The 21,737-nt window shown below is 43.0% G+C and overlaps 3 protein-coding genes and 1 long non-coding RNA gene across 4 annotated transcripts; all 4 read left to right on the forward strand.

Moving 5' to 3' along the window:
* Nucleotides 1–2,643: 2,643 nt before the first annotated feature.
* On the forward strand, nt 2,644–5,706 carry LOC117556280 (ribosome-binding protein 1-like). The gene is made up of 4 exons (XM_034231583.1): nt 2,644–2,774; nt 2,973–3,059; nt 3,850–5,121; nt 5,461–5,706. Exons 1-4 carry the CDS (start codon nt 2,723–2,725, stop codon nt 5,517–5,519), a joined length of 1,470 nt encoding a protein of 489 aa, XP_034087474.1. The 5' UTR covers nt 2,644–2,722; the 3' UTR covers nt 5,520–5,706.
* Nucleotides 5,707–7,578: 1,872 nt separating this feature from the next.
* Nucleotides 7,579–10,819, forward strand: LOC117556281. The gene is made up of 5 exons (XM_034231584.1): nt 7,579–7,698; nt 7,897–7,983; nt 8,777–9,391; nt 9,444–9,845; nt 10,185–10,819. The coding sequence occupies exons 1-5, from the start codon at nt 7,647–7,649 to the stop codon at nt 10,241–10,243; spliced, it is 1,215 nt and encodes a 404-aa protein (XP_034087475.1). The 5' UTR covers nt 7,579–7,646; the 3' UTR covers nt 10,244–10,819.
* Nucleotides 10,820–14,712: 3,893 nt separating this feature from the next.
* Nucleotides 14,713–16,341, forward strand: LOC117556290. The gene is made up of 2 exons (XR_004570526.1): nt 14,713–14,768; nt 15,108–16,341. It is a non-coding gene; the product is annotated as an uncharacterized LOC117556290 (long non-coding RNA).
* An 870-nt stretch (nt 16,342–17,211) lies between these two features.
* Nucleotides 17,212–20,891, forward strand: LOC117556282 (uncharacterized transmembrane protein DDB_G0289901-like). Its single transcript, XM_034231585.1, has 5 exons — nt 17,212–17,347; nt 17,546–17,632; nt 18,425–18,738; nt 18,809–19,268; nt 19,489–20,891. The coding sequence occupies exons 1-5, from the start codon at nt 17,296–17,298 to the stop codon at nt 19,500–19,502; spliced, it is 927 nt and encodes a 308-aa protein (XP_034087476.1). The 5' UTR covers nt 17,212–17,295; the 3' UTR covers nt 19,503–20,891.
* Nucleotides 20,892–21,737: the final 846 nt, after the last annotated feature.

Below are 21,737 nucleotides of genomic sequence, written 5' to 3' on the forward strand. Positions count from 1 at the left end.
GAGATGTGGGACATCGCCCCAATCCCCATAGGTATTACTGCAAGTGGGCTTCCATATTGAGATGTGGGAGCCCTGAAGTGGGCTCTCATATTGACTTGTGGGACCCCCAGGCAAGTGGGTATCCATATTGAGATGTGGGATCTACAAGTGGACTTCCATATTGAGATGTGGGACATCGCCACAATCCCCATAGGTATATCTGCAAGTGGCCTGGGTTCAGCACCACGGAGAGCGCCTCCCCTGAGATGTGGGTTGACGGACACCCCCCCCCCCCCCCCCCCCCCCCATAAGTACATCAATACATATACGCGAAAAGTGGGACCCCGTATTTGGTTGACGGACACCCCCCCCCACGTGACAAATATTTGGTAAGTGAGAACCCATATTGGGTTGAATACACCCCCCTCACAAGAACGGTGAGCAAAAATCCCAGAACCACACGGGGGGACCTAGTCAATGACCTGCAGAGAGCTGGGACCAAAGTAACAAAGGCTACCATCAGTAACACACTACGCAAATTCTACAGTGCCAGACGTGTCCCCCTGCTTAAGCCAGTACATGTCCAGGCCCATCTGAAGTTTGCTAGAGAGCATTTAGATGATCCAGAAGAGGATTGGGAGAATGTCATATGGTCAGATGAAACCAAAATAGAACTTTTTGGTAAAAACTCAACTAGACGTGTTTTGAGGATAAATAATGCTGAGTTGCATCCAAAGAACACCTACTGTGAAACATGGGGGTGGAAACATCATGCTTTGGGGCTGTTTTTATGCAAAGGGACCAGGACGACTGATCCGTGTAAAGGAAAGAATGAATGGGGCCATGTATCGTGAGATTTTGAGTGACAACCTCCTTCCATCAGCAAGGGCATTGAAGATGAGATGTGGCTGGGTCTTTCAGCATGACAATGATCCCAAACACAACGTCCAGGCAACGAAGGAGTGGCTTCATAAGAAGCATTTCAAGGTCCTGGAGTGGCCTAGCCAGTCTCCAGATCTCAACCCCATAGAAAATATTTGGAGGGAGTTGAAAGTCCATGTTGCCCAGCGACAGCCCCAAAACATCACTGCTCTAGAGGAGATCTGTATGGAGGAATGGGCCAAAATACCAGCAACAGTGTGTGAAAACCTTGTGAAGACTTACAGAAAATGTTTGACCTCTGTCATTGCCATCAAAGGGTATATAACAAAGTATTGAGATGAACTTTTGTTATTGACCAAATACTTATTTTCCACCATAATGTGCTAATAAATTCTTTAAAAATCAGACAATGTGATTTTCTGGATTTTTTTCCTCATTCTGTCTCTCATAGTTAAGGTGTACCTAGGATGAAAATTACAGGCCTCTCTCATCTTTTTAAGTGGGAGAACTTGCACAATTGGTGGCTGACTAAATACTTTTTTGCACCACTGTATGTGTATGTCTAGAAAGGTTTGGCGCTAATCATGCAGACATGTAATGATGTTACGTATTGCGCCGAGGCTTCGGAGCGTGTGTCGAGTAATCCCCGAAGCTTTTTGTGAACCTTGTATCGAGGCTTGTATCGTTTTGGGCCAGTGACGTCATCGATGACAAACGAAGCCTCGCTGCCTGTCGATACCACGTGACTGCTTCAGGAAGCCATTCAGATCGGTTGAACCGTTGAACCACAACGCTCATAATACCCATGGATGTATAACAACAACCATATTACCCCTCCTGTACCCGGGTCCGGTGACACGATGGAATCAAGAGAGCTCAGACCCTCACTTATATAGAGGTCGGAACATGTCATAAGTATAAATAGATACAAGCATAAATAAATGTAGGAATAAAAACATCAATAAAAACATGAATAAATACAGGAATACATATCTTGCAGTGTTTTCAGGGAGCTTTAGTGTGTGTGCTGTGGCTCAGCTGGAAAACAGTTGACTCATGACCGCAGGGTCCCTGGTTCAAAGACTGAACAATACGTCTTTTTTGTTGTTTATAAAAGCTACAACTAAATTAGATAATGTAGTTAATAAATGTATTCTTTGATATGGTTTAGCCTTTCTCAGGCTACAACATGGTTACGTTTATGAATATTATTAAGGAATACAAATCCCTCTTTGCAATGTTTACCAGCATCCTTAGGCTTTTCAATCACAATCATTAAACTGGAATAAATACAATATTTTTAACATGAAAATATGATTTAATGTTCGTTGTTTAGAGTTATTCTAAGGCTTTACTCATTGGGAACTCGGTATGAGATAGAGCACACTGTTGAGATGTCCAATCTGCCTGTTTTACACACTTTGACCAACAGGGGGGTTTGTGTTCAAATGAAGCCCATGATGAAGCCTCATGAGATGAAGCCTTTTGCGAACCAATTGGCTGGAAAGCTTCAAAGCTTCATAAGGCTTCATCTCGCCATCACTAAAGACATATTTAAATATAATAGATACGATTTGTAATGGGTGGGATTGATATAAAGTTGGCATGTCTGTAAAAGGGAGAAAAGTAAAAAAAACATTATATGAATATTTAATGTGAATTTAAAATGATGGTCTCTACTAATCATAAATGCACAACAAGCTCCATGAAAAACTCCTCATTCCCAGAGTTTAATCTCAGATAAATGGTGTTTTCCTCTGTGCAGAGAGACAATCAGTGCTGATCAGTAGCAGCTGCTGGAGGTTTCCCTCCTTTAAAGCTGCCTGGTGCTCAGGCAACACTCTATTGGAAAACTGCAGAGATGGCAGCTGTTTGGATGCTCGTCTGTGTGCTGACTGTTTGTCTGGCCAGAGGTATTTACCTGTTTGATAATTGTGTTGAAGATGAAGGAGTAATATTTGATTTAACAGCATGTTTCCTGTCCACAGTCTCTGGTTTTCCAGCTGGTGAATATAAGCTGCAGAGGAGACTGAGAGTTGAAAACATTTGATTTTATGCAGCGGTTCTTCTCTCTGTCTGACGCTAACCTTTAATTATACTGTGTCCTACAGATCTGTCTGCCAATGAGATCTCCTTAAAGAAAGCCTTTGCACCTTTCCAGTCGATGGAGTCCATGTTGGACCAAGATGCTCGAGAAGGTGAGCCCTAAAGACTAAAAGGTCAACAGTGTTAAAGTGGTGAAAATGATCTGAAAGCTGGGAAATATAAGATGAACTAAAGATATTTAAACCGTGTAGAAAAGGGTTTAAAACATTATGATATCTGTATGTCTTATACCAAGTTGACACCCAGCCCTTGAGGAACACTATGGGGTGATAATGCTTTAAACTGGTTTTAAAACTTGAAATTGGGAAGATTTTTGTATTTGATGGCCATCCCATGATGTAGTGTGCATGTTGATGCCATGCGTTTGAGAAATGTCGTGCCAAATTGAATAACTTTGAGAATTGATCTTAAAAACGGTCCTCAATCCGGCAGTGGCTCAGTCAGTAGGGGATTGGACTGTGAGCCGTAGGGTCGCCGGTTCAAGTCCCTAACCAGATCTAAAGATGGAGTGTGGACTGATACTTGGAGAGGTCCTAGTTCACCTCCTGCCAGGGTGCCCTTGAGCAAGGCACCGGAAAACCCCCTTCCCCCCCCTTACTCCCATTGCTCCCCGGGCGCTGTGCAATAGCTGCCCACTGCTCCTAGTACTAGACTCCTGGTGCTAGGAAGGGTTAAAAGCAGAGAACACATTTCACTGTGTGCTCTGCATGTGTGACCATTACAGAGGGTTTCATCCCTCCCAATATTATTAAATGCCACATTAAAAAAAGCAAGAATTAAAAGAAAACTACAGAACAATTCACGCTGTGATTTCAGTCGACGTATAACGTCACGTGATTTATGTTGGTTCTTATTTTGTTAATCAATCCTTCTTTCTTTCAGTACAACTGGAAACCAATGACGTGGAAGCTGATGCGTCTGGTCACCAGAATCCTGAACAAAAGCCCCAGAGCGTCAACGAGACAACAAATGTCCAGAACCAGGTCGTAACGAGGGACAACGGCACGGAGGGGGGAGTCCAGAACCGGGTCGTCATTAGGGGAAATTCCACTGCGGGTCATGACCTAAAATGGGTCATCATAGGAGGCGACTCCACAACTGAGGACGTCCAGAACCGGGTCGTCATTAGGGGAAACGCCACGGCGGGGGGCGTCCAGAACTTGGTCATCATTAAGGACAAATCCAAGACGGGGGGCGTCCAGAACCTGATCGTCATTAGCGAACCCGCCACAGCAGAGGCTGTCCAGAACCGGATCGTCGTTAGGGGAGTGGCCAAGGAGGGGGACGTCCAAAAATGGGTCGTCATTGGGGTAGACTCCACGACTGGGGACGTCCAGAACCGGTTTGTCATTTGGGGCGAAGCAACGACGGGGGGTGTCCAGCAGAACCTGGTTCCCATGGACAACGGCACGACGGGGGGCGTCCAGCAGAACAACGGCACGACGGGGGGCGTCCAGCAGAACAACGGCACGACGGGGGGCGTCCAGCAGAACAACGGCACGACGGGGGGCGTCCAGCAGAACAACGGCACGACGGGGGGCGTCCAGCAGAACAACGGCACGACGGGGGGCGTCCAGCAGAACAACGGCACGACGGGGGGCGTCCAGCAGAACCTGGTTCCCAGAGACAACGGCACGAAGGGGGGATTTCAGCAGAACAACGGCACGAAGGGGGGCGTCCAGCAGAACAACGGCGCGACGGGGGGCGTCCAGCAGAACCTGGTTCCCAGAGACAACGGCACGACGGCACGACGGGGGGCGTCCAGCAGAACAACGGCACGACGGGGGGCGTCCAGCAGAACAACGGCACGACGGGGGGCGTCCAGCAGAACAACGGCACGACGGGGGGGCGTCCAGCAGAACCTGGTTCCCAGAGACAACGGCACGACGGGGGGCGTCCAGCAGAACAACGGCACGACGGGGGGCGTCCAGCAGAACAACGGCACGACGGGGGGCGTCCAGCAGAACAACGGCACGAAGGGGGGCTTTCAGCAGAACAACGGCACGAAGGGGGGCTTTCAGCAGAACAACGGCACGACGGGGGGCGTCCAGCAGAACAACGGCACGACGGGGGGCGTCCAGCAGAACAACGGCACGACGGGGGGCGTCCAGCAGAACAACGGCACGACGGGGGGCGTCCAGCATGAGCACAAAGGTGAGCTCTAAAGGCCAAAAAGACAACAGTATGTGTCGCATAAAAGTGGTGTAAAAGATCTGAAATCTGTGATATGTATGATTCATTTGAAACACAGCAATGTCAAGCTAATCGTGTGTATACGAGCTAAAACAAACCACTTTCATGTCTTATAAGTTAATGCATCAATGTTTGGTTGCTGAATTCACTTCCAACATCGCTCATTTTTTTACAAAAACAGGATTTATGAAGTAACCAAGCCCTTGAGGAACTATTACAGAATTCATGCTGTGATTTCAGTCTAGAGAACATCATGTATTATCTTGACGTCCATCATTTATGACGCAAATGTTTTTTCAGTACTCCTGGATACCCATGAAGTAGACGACCAGATGTTGAACGGGACGAGGAAAAGTTGAACGGGACGATGAGCGACGAGGAAAAGTTCAATGGGACGATGAAAAGTAAAAGTTCAACGGGACGATGAGCGAGGAGATATTCAATACTGCATAGATTCATCTCGTATATTTCGACTGCCTTGGAGAGCTTGATATCGGAGACGTTATCTTAGCAATATAATAAAACGTCTATACATTTCTTAAATAACAGCGTGTCAATCCAATGTTTGTATTGCAATGCTTGGCTCTTATCATGCATACATCTTCCCTTAACAGTCCAATAAAAGCTCATCTGGACTAGAACAGTCTTTTAAAAACTCTCATACTACATAGGATTAGCAGACATTGGTCATGTCAGTAAAAGAGAGAAGATTAAACGTGCAATATTTTGAGAAATGTTCATTAGAAAACCTTGCCCTCCTTCCAAATGCAGGCTTTATTGCAGGTTAGTCTGAAGTCCGTATGCACTTCTATGTGCTGGACTATAACAAGATGGTAAAAAGGTGGTCTATAATAAAAATTTAGCCTCAAAAGAAAAGTCAAGAATATAAACTTGGTATACCCAATTCAGGGTTTCACAATCTTCTAAACCTGTCACTCAAAATAGAAAGTTTATTTTCTGCATTTATTTTCAATCTGTATTTGCCCGATAGAAACTTACATTTCTAAAAAAAACATATTCTGCTGACGACTGAAATCGGCACCGTTAAAAAATGCTTTATTAATAACAAATGTGCCAAACATGACGACACATTTGCGAGGACCTTTGAATGTTTTCTGAAGTCTCATAGTTTGTAAATCGAAGGTGTGATTCTTCCCATTCCTGTATTGGTCCAAGTAGCATTTTAAAAACAGTTTTTTATTAAGTTTAATGTTATTTTAAAGATTCTTATTTTGAGAGTTAATTCAAAAATGTTTTTCTCATTTAAAGGGATTTTAACAATGTTTATTTTGAAGTTTCTTATTTTGAGAAACGTATAATATACAAGTTTTAAGTAGTTCTTCAGAAATATTCTCGTCTGTATTTTGCAGAGATAAATCTCACATCTTAGAAATAACCATATCCTCCTGCAGGTTTTCTACTTAAAATCACATCCAATAAGTGGAATATGCCGTCTACTTTGACATAAATAATGTACAACTATTGCAATAAAAATTAACAAACACTCGAGAATAAAAACATGGTTTTCCCATCAAGGATGCACAATCATTTAAACCTGTCTCTGCAGCTTTAGGAAATGTTCTGTATTTGCCTTGTTTTTATAACCATATCCAGCTGCCTGGTTTCTACAAAGAAAACAGATCCAATTAGTGGAGAAAAACCCCTACAACTGGAAATCGGCACGATTGAAAATTGCTTTATTACGTTACATGTCATTTGTTAGACGCTTTTATCCAAAGCAACTTACATACATTCAGTACTGTGGACAATCCCCACATATTCTTTTACTGATGGAAAAACTGTTTTATTTGAAGTACTTCTGCTTTACAGCACTTTAAATGTTTATCCTGTGCACTATAAGTTATATTTTTGCACATTTTATTTTAAAAAATGTTGCAAGGAATAAGCAAATGGGCATGTTGTGTTTTACAGCAGTGTGTTAACAGGTATAAACAACCTCTGAACTTTTCGAATCGACCAATCAGAATAAAGTATTACAGGAGAGAGTTGTTAATTTTATTTTATTTTGTATTGCATTTTTTCTTTTCTGAAGAGGAATGAAGTTTTTATGGAGCTTTTTCAGAGTGTTTACATAGTGTCAGATTGTATATGTATATTATATATATATTCATATATATATGTATGTCTAGAAAGGTTTGGCCCTAATCATGCAGACATGTTTAAATATAATATATACGATTTGTAATGGGTGGGATTGATATAAAGTTGGCATGTCTGTAAAAGGGAGAAAAGTAAAAAAACAATATATGAATATTTCATGTGAATTTAAAATGATGGTCTCTACTAATCATAAATGCACAACAAGCTCCATGAAAAACTCCTCATTCTCAGAGTTTAATCTCAGATAAATGGTGTTTTCCTCTGTGCAGAGAGACAATCAGTGCTGATCAGTAGCAGCTGCTGGAGGTTTCCCTCCTTTAAAGCGGCCTGGTGCTCAGGCAACACTCTCTTGGAAAACTGCAGAGATGGCAGCTGTTTGGATGCTCGTCTGTGTGCTGACTGTTTGTCTGGCCAGAGGTATTTACCTGTTTGATAATTGTGTTGAAGATGAAGGAATAATGTTTGATATAACAGCATGTTTCCTGTCCACAGTCTCTGGTTTTCCAGCTGGTGAATATAAGCTGCAGAGGAGACTGAGAGTTGAAAAGATTTGATTGTATGCAGTGTTTCTTCTCTCTGTCTGACACTGACCTTTAATTATACTGTGTCCTACAGATCTGTCTCCGAATGAGATCTCCTTAAAGAAAGCCATTCAACTTTTCCAGTCGATGGAGTCTATGTTGGACCAAGATGCTCGAGAAGGTGAGCCCTAATGGCTAAAAGGTCAACAGTGTTAAAGTGGTGAAAATGATCTGAAAGCTGGGAAATATGAGATGAACTCAAGATATTTAAACCGTGTATAAAAGGGTTTAAAACATTATGATATCTGTATGTCTTATACCAAGTTGACACCCAGCCCTTGAGGAACACTATGGGGTGATAATGCTTTAAACTGGTTTTAAAAGCTTGAAATTGGGAAGATTTTTGTATTTGATGGCCATCCCATGATATATTGTGCATGTTGATGCCATGCGTTTGAGAAATGTTGTGCCAAATTGAATAACTTTGAGAATTGATCTTAAAAACGGTCCTCAATCCGGCAGTGGCTCAGTCAGTAGGGGATTGGACTGTGAGGCGTAGGGTTGCCGGTTCAAGTCCCTGACCAGACTTAAAAATGAAGTGTGGACTGATGCTTGGAGAGGTCCTAGTTCACTTCCTGCCGGGGTGCCCTTGAGCAAGGCACCGGAAAACCCCCTTCCCCCCCCCCCTCACTCCCATTGCTCCCTGGGCGCTGTGCAATGGCTGCCCACTGCTCCTAGTACTAGACTCCTGGTGCTAGGAAGGGTTAAAAGCAGAGAACACATTTCACTGTGCTCTGCATGTGTGACGATTACAGAGGGTTTCATCCCTCCCAATATTATTAAATGCCACATTAAAAAAAAGCAAGAATTAAAAGAAAACTACAGCACAATTCACGTTGTGATTTCAGTCGACGTATAACATCACGTCATTTATTTTGGTTCTTATTTCGTTAATCAATCCTTCTTTCTTTCAGTACAACTGGAAACCAATGACGTGGAAGCTGATGCGTCTGGTCACCAGAATCCTGAACAAAAGCCCCAGAGCGTCAACGAGACAACAAATGTCCAGAACCAGGTCGTAACGAGGGACAACGGCACGGAGGGGGGCGTCCAGAACCGGGTCGTCATTAGGGGAAATTCCACTGCGGGGCATGACCTAAAATGGGTCATCATAGGAGGCGACTCCACAACTGAGGACGTCCAGAACCGGGTCGTCATTAGGGGAAACGCCACGGCGGGGGGCGTCCAGAACTTGGTCATCATTAAGGACAAAGCCAAGACGGGGGGCGTCCAGAACCTGATAGTCATTAGCGAACCCGCCACAGCAGAGGCTGTCCAGAACCGGCTCGTCATTAGGGGAGTGGCCAAGGAGGGGGACGTCCAAAAATGGGTCGTCATTGGGGTAGACTCCACGACTGGGGACGTCCAGAACCGGTTTGTCATTTGGGGCGAAGCAACGACGGGGGGTGTCCAGCAGAACCTGGTTCCCATGGACAACGGCACGACGGGGGGCGTCCAGCAGAACAACGGCATGACGGGGGGCGTCCAGCAGAACAACGGCACGACGGGGGGCGTCCAGCAGAACAACGGCACGACGGGGGGCGTCCAGCAGAACAACGGCACGACGGGGGCGTCCAGCAGAACAACGGCACGACGGGGGGCGTCCAGCAGAACAACGGCACGACGGGGGGCGTCCAGCAGAACAACGGCACGACGGGGGGCGTCCAGCAGAACCTGGTTCCCAGAGACAACGGCACGAAGGGGGGCGTCCAGCAGAACAACGGCACGACGGGGGGGCGTCCAGCAGAACAACGGCACGACGGGGGGGCGTCCAGCAGAACAACGGCACGACGGGGGGCGTCCAGCAGAACCTGGTTCCCAGAGACAACGGCACGAAGGGGGGCGTCCAGCAGAACAACGGCACGAAGGGGGGCGTCCAGCAGAACAACGGCACGACGGGGGGCGTCCAGCAGAACAACGGCACGACGGGGGGCGTCCAGCAGAACAACGGCACGACGGGGGGCGTCCAGCATGAGCACAAAGGTGAGCTCTAAAGGCCAAAAAGACAACAGTATGTGTCGCATAAAAGTGGTGTAAAAGATCTGAAATCTGTGATATGTATGATTCATTTGAAACACAGCAATGTCAAGCTAATCGTGTGTATACGAGCTAAAACAAACCACTTGCATGTCTTATAAATTAATGCATCAATGTTTGGTTGCTGAATTCACTTCCAACATCGATCATTTTTTTACAAAAACAGGATTTATTAAGTAACCAAGCCCTTGAGGAACTATTACAGAATTCATGCTGTGATTTCAGTCTAGAGAACATCATGTATTATCTTGACGTCCATCATTTATGACGCAAATGTTTTTTCAGTGCTCCTGGATACCCATGAAGTAGACGACCAGATGTTGAACGGGACGAGGAAAAGTTGAACGCGACGAGGAAAAGTTCAATGGGACGATGAAAAGTAAAAGTTCAACGGGACGATGAGCGAGGAGATATTCAATACTGCATAGATTAATCTCGTATATTTCGACTGCCTTGGAGAGCTTGATATCGGAGATGTTATCTTAGCAATATAATAAAACGTCTATACATTTCTTAAATAACAGCGTGTCAATCCAATGTTTGTATTGCAATGCTTGGCTCTTATCATGCATACATCTTCCCTTAACAGTCCAATAAAAGCTCATCTGGACTAGAACAGTCTTTTAAAAACTCTCATACTACATAGGATTAGCAGACATTGGTCATGTCAGTAAAAGGGAGAAGATTAAACGTGCAATATTTTGAGAAATGTTCATTAGAAAACCTTGCCCTCCTTCCAAATGCAGGCTTTATTGCAGGTTAGTCTGAAGTCCATATGCACTTCTATGTGCTGGACTATAACAAGATGGTAAAAAGGTGGACTCTAATAACAATTTAGCCTCAAAAGAAAAGTCAAGAATATAAACTTGGTATACCCAATTCAGGGTTTCACAATCTTCTAAACCTGTCACTCAAAATAGAAAGTTTATTTTCTGGATTTATTTTCAATCTGTATTTGCCAGATAGAAACTTACATTTCTAAAAAAAACCATATTCTGCTGACGACTGAAATCGGCACCGTTAAAAAATGCTTTATTAATAACAAATGTGCCAAACATGACGACACATTTGCGAGGACCTTTGAATGTTTTCTGAAGTCTCATAGTTTGTAAATCGAAGGTGTGATTCTTCCCATTCCTGTATTGGTCCAAGTAGCATTTTAAAAACAGTTTTTTATTAAGTTTAATGTTATTTTAAAGATTCTTATTTTGAGAGTTAATTCAAAAATGTTTTTCTCATTTAAAGGGATTTTAACAATGTTTATTTTGAAGTTTCTTATTTTGAGAAACGTATAATATACAAAGTTTTAAGTAGTTCTTCAGAAATATTCTCGTCTGTATTTTGCAGAGATAAATCTCACATCTTAGAAATAACCATATCCTCCTGCAGGTTTTCTACTTAAAATCACATCCAATAAGTGGAATATGCCGTCTACTTTGACATAAATAATGTACAACTATTGCAATAAAAATTAACAAAGACTCGAGAATAAAAACATGGTTTTCCCATCAAGGATGCACAATCATTTAAACCTGTCTCTACAGCTTTAGGAAATGTTCTGTATTTGCCTTGTTTTTATAACCATATCCAGCTGCCTGGTTTCTACAAAGAAAACAGATCCAATTAGTGGAGAAAAACCCCTACAACTGGAAATCGGCACGATTGAAAATTGCTTTATTACGTTACATGTCATTTGTTAGACGCTTTTATCCAAAGCAACTTACATACATTCAGTACTGTGGACAATCCCCACATATTCTTTTACTGATGGAAAAACTGTTTTATTTGAAGTACTTCTGCTTTACAGCACTTTAAATGTTTATCCTGTGCACTATAAGTTATATTTTTGCACATTTTATTTTAAAAAATGTTGCAAGGAATAAGCAAATGGGCATGTTGTGTTTTACAGCAGTGTGTTAACAGGTATAAACAACCTCTGAACTTTTCGAATCGACCAATCAGAATAAAGTATTACAGGAGAGAGTTGTTAATTTTATTTTATTTTGTATTGCATTTTTTCTTTTCTGAAGAGGAATGAAGTTTTTATGGAGCTTTTTCAGAGTGTTTACATAGTGTCAGATTGTATATATATATTATATATATATTCATATATATATGTATGTCTAGAAAGGTTTTGCCCTAATCATGCAGACATGTTTAAATATAATATATACGATTTGTAATGGGTGGGATTGATATAAAGTTGGCATGTCTGTAAAAGGGAGAAAAGTAAAAAAACAATATATGAATATTTAATGTGAATTTAAAATGATGGTCTCTACTAATCATAAATGCACAATAAGCTCCATGAAAAACTCCTCATTCTCAGAGTTTAATCTCAGATAAATGGTGTTTTCCTCTGTGCAGAGAGACAATCAGTGCTGATCAGTAGCAGCTGCTGGAGGTTTCCCTCATTTAAAGCTGCCTGGTGCTCAGGCAACACTCTCTTGGAAAACTGCAGAGATGGCAGCTGTTTGGATGCTCGTCTGTGTGCTGACTGTTTGTCTGGCCAGAGGTATTTACCTGTTTGATAATTGTGTTGAAGATGAAGGAATAATGTTTGATATAACAGCATGTTTCCTGTCCACAGTCTCTGGTTTTCAAGCTGCAGAGGAGACTGAGAGTTGAAAAGATTTGATTGTATGCAGTGTTTCTTCTCTCTGTCTGACACTGACCTTTAATTATACTGTGTCCTACAGATCTGTCTCCCAATGAGATCTCCTTAAAGAAAGCCATTCAACTTTTCCAGTCGATGGAGTCCATGTTGGACCAAGATGCTCGAGAAGGTGAGCCCTAATGGCTAAAAGGTCAACAGTGTTAAAGTGGTGAAAATGATCTGAAAGCTGGGAAATATGAGATGAACTCAAGATATTTAAACCGTGTATAAAAGGGTTTAAAACATTATGATATCTGTATGTCTTATACCAAGTTGACACCCAGCCCTTGAGGAACACTATGGGGTGATAATGCTTTAAACTGGTTTTTAAAACTTGAAATTGGGAAGATTTTTGTATTTGATGGCCATCCCATGATATATTGTGCATGTTGATGCCAAGCGTTTGAGAAATGTTGTGCCAAATTGAATAACTTTGAGAATTGATCTTAAAAACGGTCCTCAATCCGGCAGTGGCTCAGTCAGTAGGGGATTGGACTGTGAGGCGTAGGGTTGCCGGTTCAAGTCCCTGACCAGACTTAAAAATGAAGTGTGGACTGATGCTTGGAGAGGTCCTAGTTCACTTCCTGCCGGGGTGCCCTTGAGCAAGGCACCGGAAAACCCCCTTCCCCCCCTCACTCCCATTGCTCCCCGGGCGCTGTGCAATGGCTGCCCACTGCTCCTAGTACTAGACTCCTGGTGCTAGGAAGGGTTAAAAGCAGAGAACACATTTCACTGTGCTCTGCATGTGTGACGATTACAGAGGGTTTCATCCCTCCCAATATTATTAAATGCCACATTAAAAAAAAGCAAGAATTAAAAGAAAACTACAGCACAATTCACGTTGTGATTTCAGTCGACGTATAACATCACGTGATTTATTTTGGTTCTTATTTCGTTAATCAATCCTTCTTTCTTTCAGTACAACTGGAAACTAATGACGTGGAAGCTGATGCGTCTGGTCACCAGAATCCTGAACAAAAGCCCCAGAGCGTCAACGAGACAACAAATGTCCAGAACCAGGTCGTAACGAGGGACAACGGCACGGAGGGGGGCGTCCAGAACCGGGTCGTCATTAGGGGAAATTCCACTGCGGGGCATGACCTAAAATGGGTCATCATAGGAGGCGACTCCACAACTGAGGACCTCCAGAACCGGGTCGTCATTAGGGGAAACGCCACGGCGGGGGGCGTCCAGAACTTGGTCATCATTAAGGACAAAGCCAAGACGGGGGGCGTCCAGAACCTGATAGTCATTAGCGAACCCGCCACAGCAGAGGCTGTCCAGAACCGGCTCGTCATTAGGGGAGTGGCCAAGGAGGGGGACGTCCAAAAATGGGTCGTCATTGGGGTAGACTCCACGACTGGGGACGTCCAGAACCGGTTTGTCATTTGGGGCGAAGCAACGACGGGGGGTGTCCAGCAGAACCTGGTTCCCATGGACAATGGCACGACGGGGGGCGTCCAGCAGAACAACGGCACGACGGGAGGCGTCCAGCAGAATAACGGCACGACGGGGGGCGTCCAGCAGAACAACGGCACGACGGGGGGCGTCCAGCAGAACAACGGCACGACGGGGGGCGTCCAGCAGAACAACGGCACGACGGGGGGCGTCCAGCAGAACAACGGCACGACGGGGGGCGTCCAGCAGAACAACGGCACGACGGGGGGCGTCCAGCAGAACAACGGCACGACGGGGGGCGTCCAGCAGAACAACGGCACGACGGGGGGCGTCCAGCAGAACAACGGCACGACGGGGGGCGTCCAGCAGAACCTTGTTCCCATGGACAACGGCACGACGGGGGGCGTCCAGCAGAACAACGGCACGACGGGGGGCGTCCAGCAGAACAACGGCACGAAGGGGGGCGTCCAGCAGAACAACGGCACGAAGGGGGGCGTCCAGCAGAACAACGGCACGAAGGGAGGCGTCCAGCAGAACAATGGCACGACGGGGGGCGTCCAGCAGAACCTGGTTCCCAGAGACAACGGCACGAAGGGGGGCGTCCAGCAGAACAACGGCACGACGGGGGGCGTCCAGCAGAACCTGGTTCCCAGAGACAACGGCACAAAGGGGGGCTTTCAGCAGAACAACGGCACGACGGGGGGCGTCCAGCAGAGCAACGGCACGACGGGGGGCGTCCAGCAGAACAACGGCACGACGGGGGGGCGTCCAGCAGAACAACGGCACGACGGGGGGCGTCCAGCATGAGCACAAAGGTGAGCTCTAAAGGCCAAAAAGACAACAGTATGTGTCGCATAAAAGTGGTGTAAAAGATCTGAAATCTGTGATATGTATGATTCATTTGAAACACAGCAATGTCAAGCTAATCGTGTGTATACGAGCTAAAACAAACCACTTTCATGTCTTATAAGTTAATGCATCAATGTTTGGTTGCTGAATTCACTTCCAACATCGCTCATTTTTTTACAAAAACAGGATTTATTAAGTAACCAAGCCCTTGAGGAACTATTACAGAATTCATGCTGTGATTTCAGTCTAGAGAACATCATGTATTATCTTGACATCCATCATTTATGACGCAAATGTTTTTTCAGTACTCCTGGATACCCATGAAGTAGACGACCAGATGTTGAACGGGACGAGGAAAAGTTGAACAGGACGATGAGCGACGAGGAAAAGTTCAATGGGACGATGAAAAGTAAAAGTTCAACGGGACGATGAGCGAGGAGATATTCAATACTGCATAGATTCATCTCGTATATTTCGACTGCCTTGGAGAGCTTGATATCGGAGACGTTATCTTAGCAATATAATAAAACGTCTATACATTTCTTAAATAACAGTGTGTCAATCCAATGTTTGTATTGCAATGCTTGGCTCTTATCATGCATACATCTTCCCTTAACAGTCCAATAAAAGCTCATCTGGACGAGAACAGTCTTTTAAAAACTCTCATACTACATAGGATTAGCAGACATTGGTCATGTCAGTAAAAGGGAGAAGATTAAACGTGCAATATTTTGAGAAATGTTCATTAGAAAACCTTGCCCTCCTTCCAAATGCAGGCTTTATTGCAGGTTAGTCTGAAGTCCGTATGCACTTCTATGTGCTGGACTATAACAAGATGGTAAAAAGGTGGACTCTAATAACAATTTAGCCTCAAAAGAAAAGTCAAGAATATAAACTTGGTATACCCAATTCAGGGTTTCACAATCTTCTAAACCTGTCACTCAAAATAGAAAGTTTATTTTCTGCATTTATTTTCAATCTGTATTTGCCAGATAGAAACTTACATTTCTAAAAAAAAACATATTCTGCTGACGACTGAAATCGGCACCGTTAAAAAATGCTTTATTAATAACAAATGTGCCAAACATGACGACACATTTGCGAGGACCTTTGAATGTTTTCTGAAGTCTCATAGTTTGTAAATCGAAGGTGTGATTCTTCCCATTCCTGTATTGGTCCAAGTAGCATTTTAAAAACAGTTTTTTATTAAGTTTAATGTTATTTTAAAGATTCTTATTTTGAGAGTTAATTCAAAAATGTTTTTCTCATTTAAAGGGATTTTAACAATGATTATTTTAATGTTTCTTATTTTGAGAAACGTATAATATACAAAGTTTTAAGTAGTTCTTCAGAAATATTCTCGTCTGTATTTTGCAGAGATAAATCTCACATCTTAGAAATAACCATATCCTCCTGCAGGTTTTCTACTTAAAATCACATCCAATAAGTGGAATATGCCGTCTACTTTGACATAAATAATGTACAACTATTGCAATAAAAATTAACAAAGACTCGAGAATAAAAACATGGTTTTCCCATCAAGGATGCACAATCATTTAAACCTGTCTCTACAGCTTTAGGAAATGTTCTGTATTTGCCTTGTTTTTATAACCATATCCAGCTGCCTGGTTTCTACAAAGAAAACAGATCCAATTAGTGGAGAAAAACCCCTACAACTGGAAATCGGCACGATTGAAAATTGCTTTATTACGTTACATGTCATTTGTTAGACGCTTTTATCCAAAGCAACTTACATACATTCAGTACTGTGGACAATCCCCACATATTCTTTTACTGATGGAAAAACTGTTTTATTTGAAGTACTTCTGCTTTACAGCACTTTAAATGTTTATCCTGTGCACTATAAGTTACATTTTTGCACATTTTATTTTAAAAAATGTTGCAAGGAATAAGCAAATGGGCATGTTGTGTTTTACAGCAGTGTGTTAACAGGTATAAACAACCTCTGAACTTTTCGAATCGACCAATCAGAATAAAGTATTACAGGAGAGAGTTGTTAATTTTATTTTATTTTGTATTGCATTTTTTCTTTTCTGAAGAGGAATGAAGTTTTTATGGAGCTTTTTCAGAGTGTTTACATAGTGTCAGATTGTATATATATATTATATATATATTCATATATATATGTATGTCTAGAAAGGTTTGGCCCTAATCATGCAGACATGTTTAAATATAATATATACGATTTGTAATGGGTGGGATTGATATAAAGTTGGCATGTCTGTAAAAGGGAGAAAAGTAAAAAAACAATATATGAATATTTAATGTGAATTTAAAATGATGGTCTCTACTAATCATAAATGCACAACAAGCTTCATGAAAAACTCCTCATTCTCAGAGTTTAATCTCAGATAAATGGTGTTTTCCTCTGTGCAGAGAGACAATCAGTGCTGATCAGTAGCAGCTGCTGGAGGTTTCCCTCCTTTAAAGCTGCCTGGTGCTCAGGCAACACTCTCTTGGAAAACTGCAGAGATGGCAGCTGTTTGGATGCTCGTCTGTGTGCTGACTGTTTGTCTGGCCAGAGGTATTTACCTGTTTGATAATTGTGTTGAAGATGAAGGAATAATGTTTGATATAACAGCATGTTTCCTGTCCACAGTCTCTGGTTTTCCAGCTGGTGAATATAAGCTGCAGAGGAGACTGAGAGTTGAAAAGATTTGATTGTATGCAGTGTTTCTTCTCTCTGTCTGACACTGACCTTTAATTATACTGTGTCCTACAGATCTGTCCCCCAATGAGATCTCCTTAAAGAAAGCCTTTGCACCTTTCCAGTCGATGGAGTCCATGTTGGACCAAGATGCTCGAGAAGGTGAGCCCTAAAGACTAAAAGGTCAACAGTGTTAAAGTGGTGAAAATGATCTGAAAGCTGGGAAATATGAGATGAACTCAAGATATTTAAACCGTGTATAAAAGGGTTTAAAACATTATGATATCTGTATGTCTTATACCAAGTTGACACCCAGCCCTTGAGGAACACTATGGGGTGATAATGCTTTAAACTGGTGTTAAAAACTTGAAATTGGGAAGATTTTTGTATTTGATGGCCATCCCATGATATATTGTGCATGTTGATGCCAAGCGTTTGAGAAATGTTGTGCCAAATTGAATAACTTTGAGAATTGATCTTAAAAACGGTCCTCAATCCGGCAGTGGCTCAGTCAGTTGGGGATTGGACTGTGAGGCGTAGGGTTGCCGGTTCAAGTCCCTGACCAGACTTAAAAATGAAGTGTGGACTGATGCTTGGAGAGGTCCTAGTTCACTTCCTGCCGGGGTGCCCTTGAGCAAGGCACCGGAAAACCACCTTCCCCCCCCTCACTCCCATTGCTCCCCGGGCGCTGTGCAATGGCTGCCCACTGCTCCTAGTACTAGACTCCTGGTGCTAGGAAGGGTTAAAAGCAGAGAACACATTTCACTGTGTGCTCTGCATGTGTGACGATTACAGAGGGTTTCATCCCTCCCAATATTATTAAATGTCACATTAAAAAAAAGCAAGAATTAAAAGAAAACTACAGAACAATTCACGTTGTGATTTCAGTCGACGTATAACATCACGTGATTTATTTTGGTTCTTATTTTGTTAATCAATCCTTCTTTCTTTCAGTACAACTGGAAACCAATGACGTGGAAGCTGATGCGTCTGGTCACCAGAATCCTGAACAAAAGCCCCAGAGCGTCAACGAGACAACAAATGTCCAGAACCAGGTCGTAACGAGGGACAACGGCACGACGGGGGGCGTCCAGAACCGGGTCGTCATTTGGGGCGAAGCAACGACGGGGGGTGTCCAGCAGAACCTGGTTCCCATGGACAATGGCACGACGGGGGGCGTCCAGCAGAACAACGGCACGACGGGGGGCGTCCAGCAGAAAAACGGCACGACGGGGGGCGTCCAGCAGAAAAACGGCACGACGGGGGGCGTCCAGCAGAAAAAACGGCACGACGGGGGGCGTCCAGCAGAAAAACGGCACGACGGGGGGCGTCCAGCAGAAAAACGGCACGACGGGGGGCGTCCAGCAGAACAACGGCACGACGGGGGGCGTCCAGCAGAACCTTGTTCCCATGGACAACGGCACGACGGGGGGCGTCCAGCCGAACAACGGCACGACGGGGGGCGTCCAGCCGAACAACGGCACGACGGGGGGCGTCCAGCCGAACAACGGCACGACGGGGGGCGTCCAGCAGAACAACGGCACGACGGGGGGCGTCCAGCAGAACAACGGCACGACGGGGGGCGTCCAGCAGAACCTGGTTCCCAGAGACAACGGCACGAAGGGGGGATTTCAGCAGAACAACGGCACGACGGGGGGCGTCCAGCAGAACAACGGCACGACGGGGGGCGTCCAGCAGAACAACGGCACGACGGGGGGCGTCCAGCAGAACAACGGCACGACGGGGGGCGTCCAGCAGAACAACGGCACGACGGGGGGCGTCCAGCATGAGCACAAAGGTGAGCTCTAAAAGCCAAAAAGACAACAGTATGTGTCGCATAAAAGTGGTGTAAAAGATCTGAAATCTGTGATATGTATGATTCATTTGAAACACAGCAATGTCAAGCTAATCGTGTGTATACGAGCTAAAACAAACCACTTGCATGTCTTATAAGTTAATGCATCAATGTTTGGTTGCTGAATTCACTTCCAACATCGCTCATTTTTTTACAAAAACAGGATTTATGAAGTAACCAAGCCCTTGAGGAACTATTACAGAATTCATGCTGTGATTTCAGTCTAGAGAACATCATGTATTATCTTGACGTCCATCATTTATGACGCAAATGTTTTTTCAGTACTCCTGGATACCCATAAAGTAGACGACTAGATGTTGAACGGAACGAGGAAAAGTTGAACGGGACGATGAGCGACGAGGAAAAGTTGAACGGGACGATGAGCGACGAGGAAAAGTTCAATGGGACGATGAAAAGTAAAAGTTCAACGGGACGATGAGCGATGAGCAGTTGTTGAACGGGACGATGAGCGACGAGGAAAAGTTCAATGGGACGATGAAAAGTAAAAGTTCAACGGGACGATGAGCGAGGAGATATTCAATACTGCATAGATTCATCTCGTATATTTCGACTGCCTTGGAGAGCTTGATATCGGAGACGTTATCTTAGCAATATAATAAAACGTCTATACATTTCTTAAATAACAGCGTGTCAATCCAATGTTTGTATTGCAATGCTTGGCTCTTATCATGCATACATCTTCCCTTAACAGTCCAATAAAAGCTCATCTGGACTAGAACAGTCTTTTAAAAACTCTCATACTACATAGGATTAGCAGACATTGGTCATGTCAGTAAAAGGGAGAAGATTAAACGTGCAATATTTTGAGAAATGTTCATTAGAAAACCTTGCCCTCCTTCCAAATGCAGGCTTTATTGCAGGTTAGTCTGAAGTCCATATGCACTTCTATGTGCTGGACTATAACAAGATGGTAAAAAGGTGGACTCTAATAACAATTTAGCCTCAAAAGAAAAATCAAGAATATAAACTTGGTATACCCAATTCAGGGTTTCACAATCTTCTAAACCTGTCACTCAAAATAGAAAGTTTATTTTCTGCATTTATTTTCTATCTGTATTTGCCAGATAGAAACGTACATTTCTAAAATAACCATATCCTGCTGACGACTGAAATCGGCACCGTTAAAAAATGCTTTATTAATAACAAATGTGCCAAACATGACGACACATTTGCGAGGTCCTTTGAATGTTTTCTGAAGTCTCATAGTTTGTAAATCGAAGGTGTGCTTCTTCCAATTCCTGTATTGGTCCAAGTAGCATTTAAAAAAAAAGTTTTTTATTAAGTTTAATGTTATTTTAAAGATTCTTATTTTGAGAGTTAATTCAAAAATGTTTTTCTCATTTAAAGGGATTTTAACAATGTTTATTTTAAAGTTTCTTATTTTGAGAAACGTATAATATACAAAGTTTTAAGTAGTTCTTCAGAAATATTCTCGTCTGTATTTTGCAGAGATAAATCTCACATCTTAGAAATAACCATATCCTCCTGCAGGTTTTCTACTTAAAATCACATCCAATAAGTGGAATATGCCGTCTACTTTGACATTGTACAACTATTGCAATAAAAATTAACAAAGACTCTCTACAGCTTTAGGAAATGTTCTGTATTTGCCTTGTTTTTATAACCATATCCAGCTGCCTGGTTTCTACAAAGAAAATGGATCCAATTAGTGGAGAAAAACCCCGACAACTGGAAATCGGCATGATTGAAAATTGCTTTATTACGTTACATGTCATTTGTTAGACGCTTTTATCCAAAGCAACTGTGGACAATCCCCACATATTATTTTACTGATGGAAAAACTGTTTTATTCGAAGTACTTCTGCTTTACAGCACTTTAAATGTTTATCCTGTGCACTATAAGTAATATTTTTGCACATTTTATTTTAAAAAAAATTGCAAGGAATAAGCAAATGTTGTGTTTTACAGCAGTGTGTTAACAGGTGTAAACAACCTCTGAACTTTTCGAATCGACCAATCAGAATAAAGCATTACAGGAGGGAGTTGTTCATTTTATTTTATTTTGTATTGCATTTTTTCTTTTCTGAAGAGGAAGGATGTTTTTATGGAGCTTTTTCAGAGTTTTTACATAGTGTAAGATTGTATATATATATTATATATATATATTCATATATATACAGTGGGGCAAACAAGTATTTAGTCAGCCACCAATTGTGCAAGTTCTCCCACTTAAAAAGATGAGAGGCCGGTAATTTTCATCCTAGGTACACTTCAACTATGAGAGACAAAATGAGAGAAAAAAAATCCAGGAAATCACATTGTAGGATTTTTAATGAATTAATTGGTAAATTCCTCGGTAAAATAAGTATTTGGTCACCTACAAACAAACAAGATTTCTGGCTCTCACAGACCTGTAACTTCTTCTTTAAG

The sequence above is a fragment of the Gymnodraco acuticeps genome, unplaced genomic scaffold (genome assembly GCF_902827175.1).
Source record: "Gymnodraco acuticeps unplaced genomic scaffold, fGymAcu1.1, whole genome shotgun sequence".
NCBI lineage: Eukaryota > Metazoa > Chordata > Actinopteri > Perciformes > Bathydraconidae > Gymnodraco > Gymnodraco acuticeps.

Bases quoted from the DNA above. Each gene is read 5' to 3' on its own strand.
- LOC117556282 (XM_034231585.1), top strand. From the start codon at position 17,296: ATGGCAGCTGTTTGGATGCTCGTCTGTGTGCTGACTGTTTGTCTGGCC. The intron at 17,633-18,424 runs GTGAGCCCTAAA...TCTTTCTTTCAG, and splicing joins GGACCAAGATGCTCGAGAAG to TACAACTGGAAACCAATGAC. The intron at 18,739-18,808 runs GTCCAGCAGAAA...GGCGTCCAGCAG, and splicing joins AAAACGGCACGACGGGGGGC to AAAAACGGCACGACGGGGGG.
- LOC117556280 (XM_034231583.1), top strand. From the start codon at position 2,723: ATGGCAGCTGTTTGGATGCTCGTCTGTGTGCTGACTGTTTGTCTGGCC. The intron at 2,775-2,972 runs GTATTTACCTGT...TGTGTCCTACAG, and splicing joins GACTGTTTGTCTGGCCAGAG to ATCTGTCTGCCAATGAGATC. The intron at 3,060-3,849 runs GTGAGCCCTAAA...TCTTTCTTTCAG, and splicing joins GGACCAAGATGCTCGAGAAG to TACAACTGGAAACCAATGAC.
- LOC117556281 (XM_034231584.1), top strand. From the start codon at position 7,647: ATGGCAGCTGTTTGGATGCTCGTCTGTGTGCTGACTGTTTGTCTGGCC. The intron at 7,699-7,896 runs GTATTTACCTGT...TGTGTCCTACAG, and splicing joins GACTGTTTGTCTGGCCAGAG to ATCTGTCTCCGAATGAGATC. The intron at 9,392-9,443 runs GCACGACGGGGG...GGCGTCCAGCAG, and splicing joins GGGCGTCCAGCAGAACAACG to AACAACGGCACGACGGGGGG.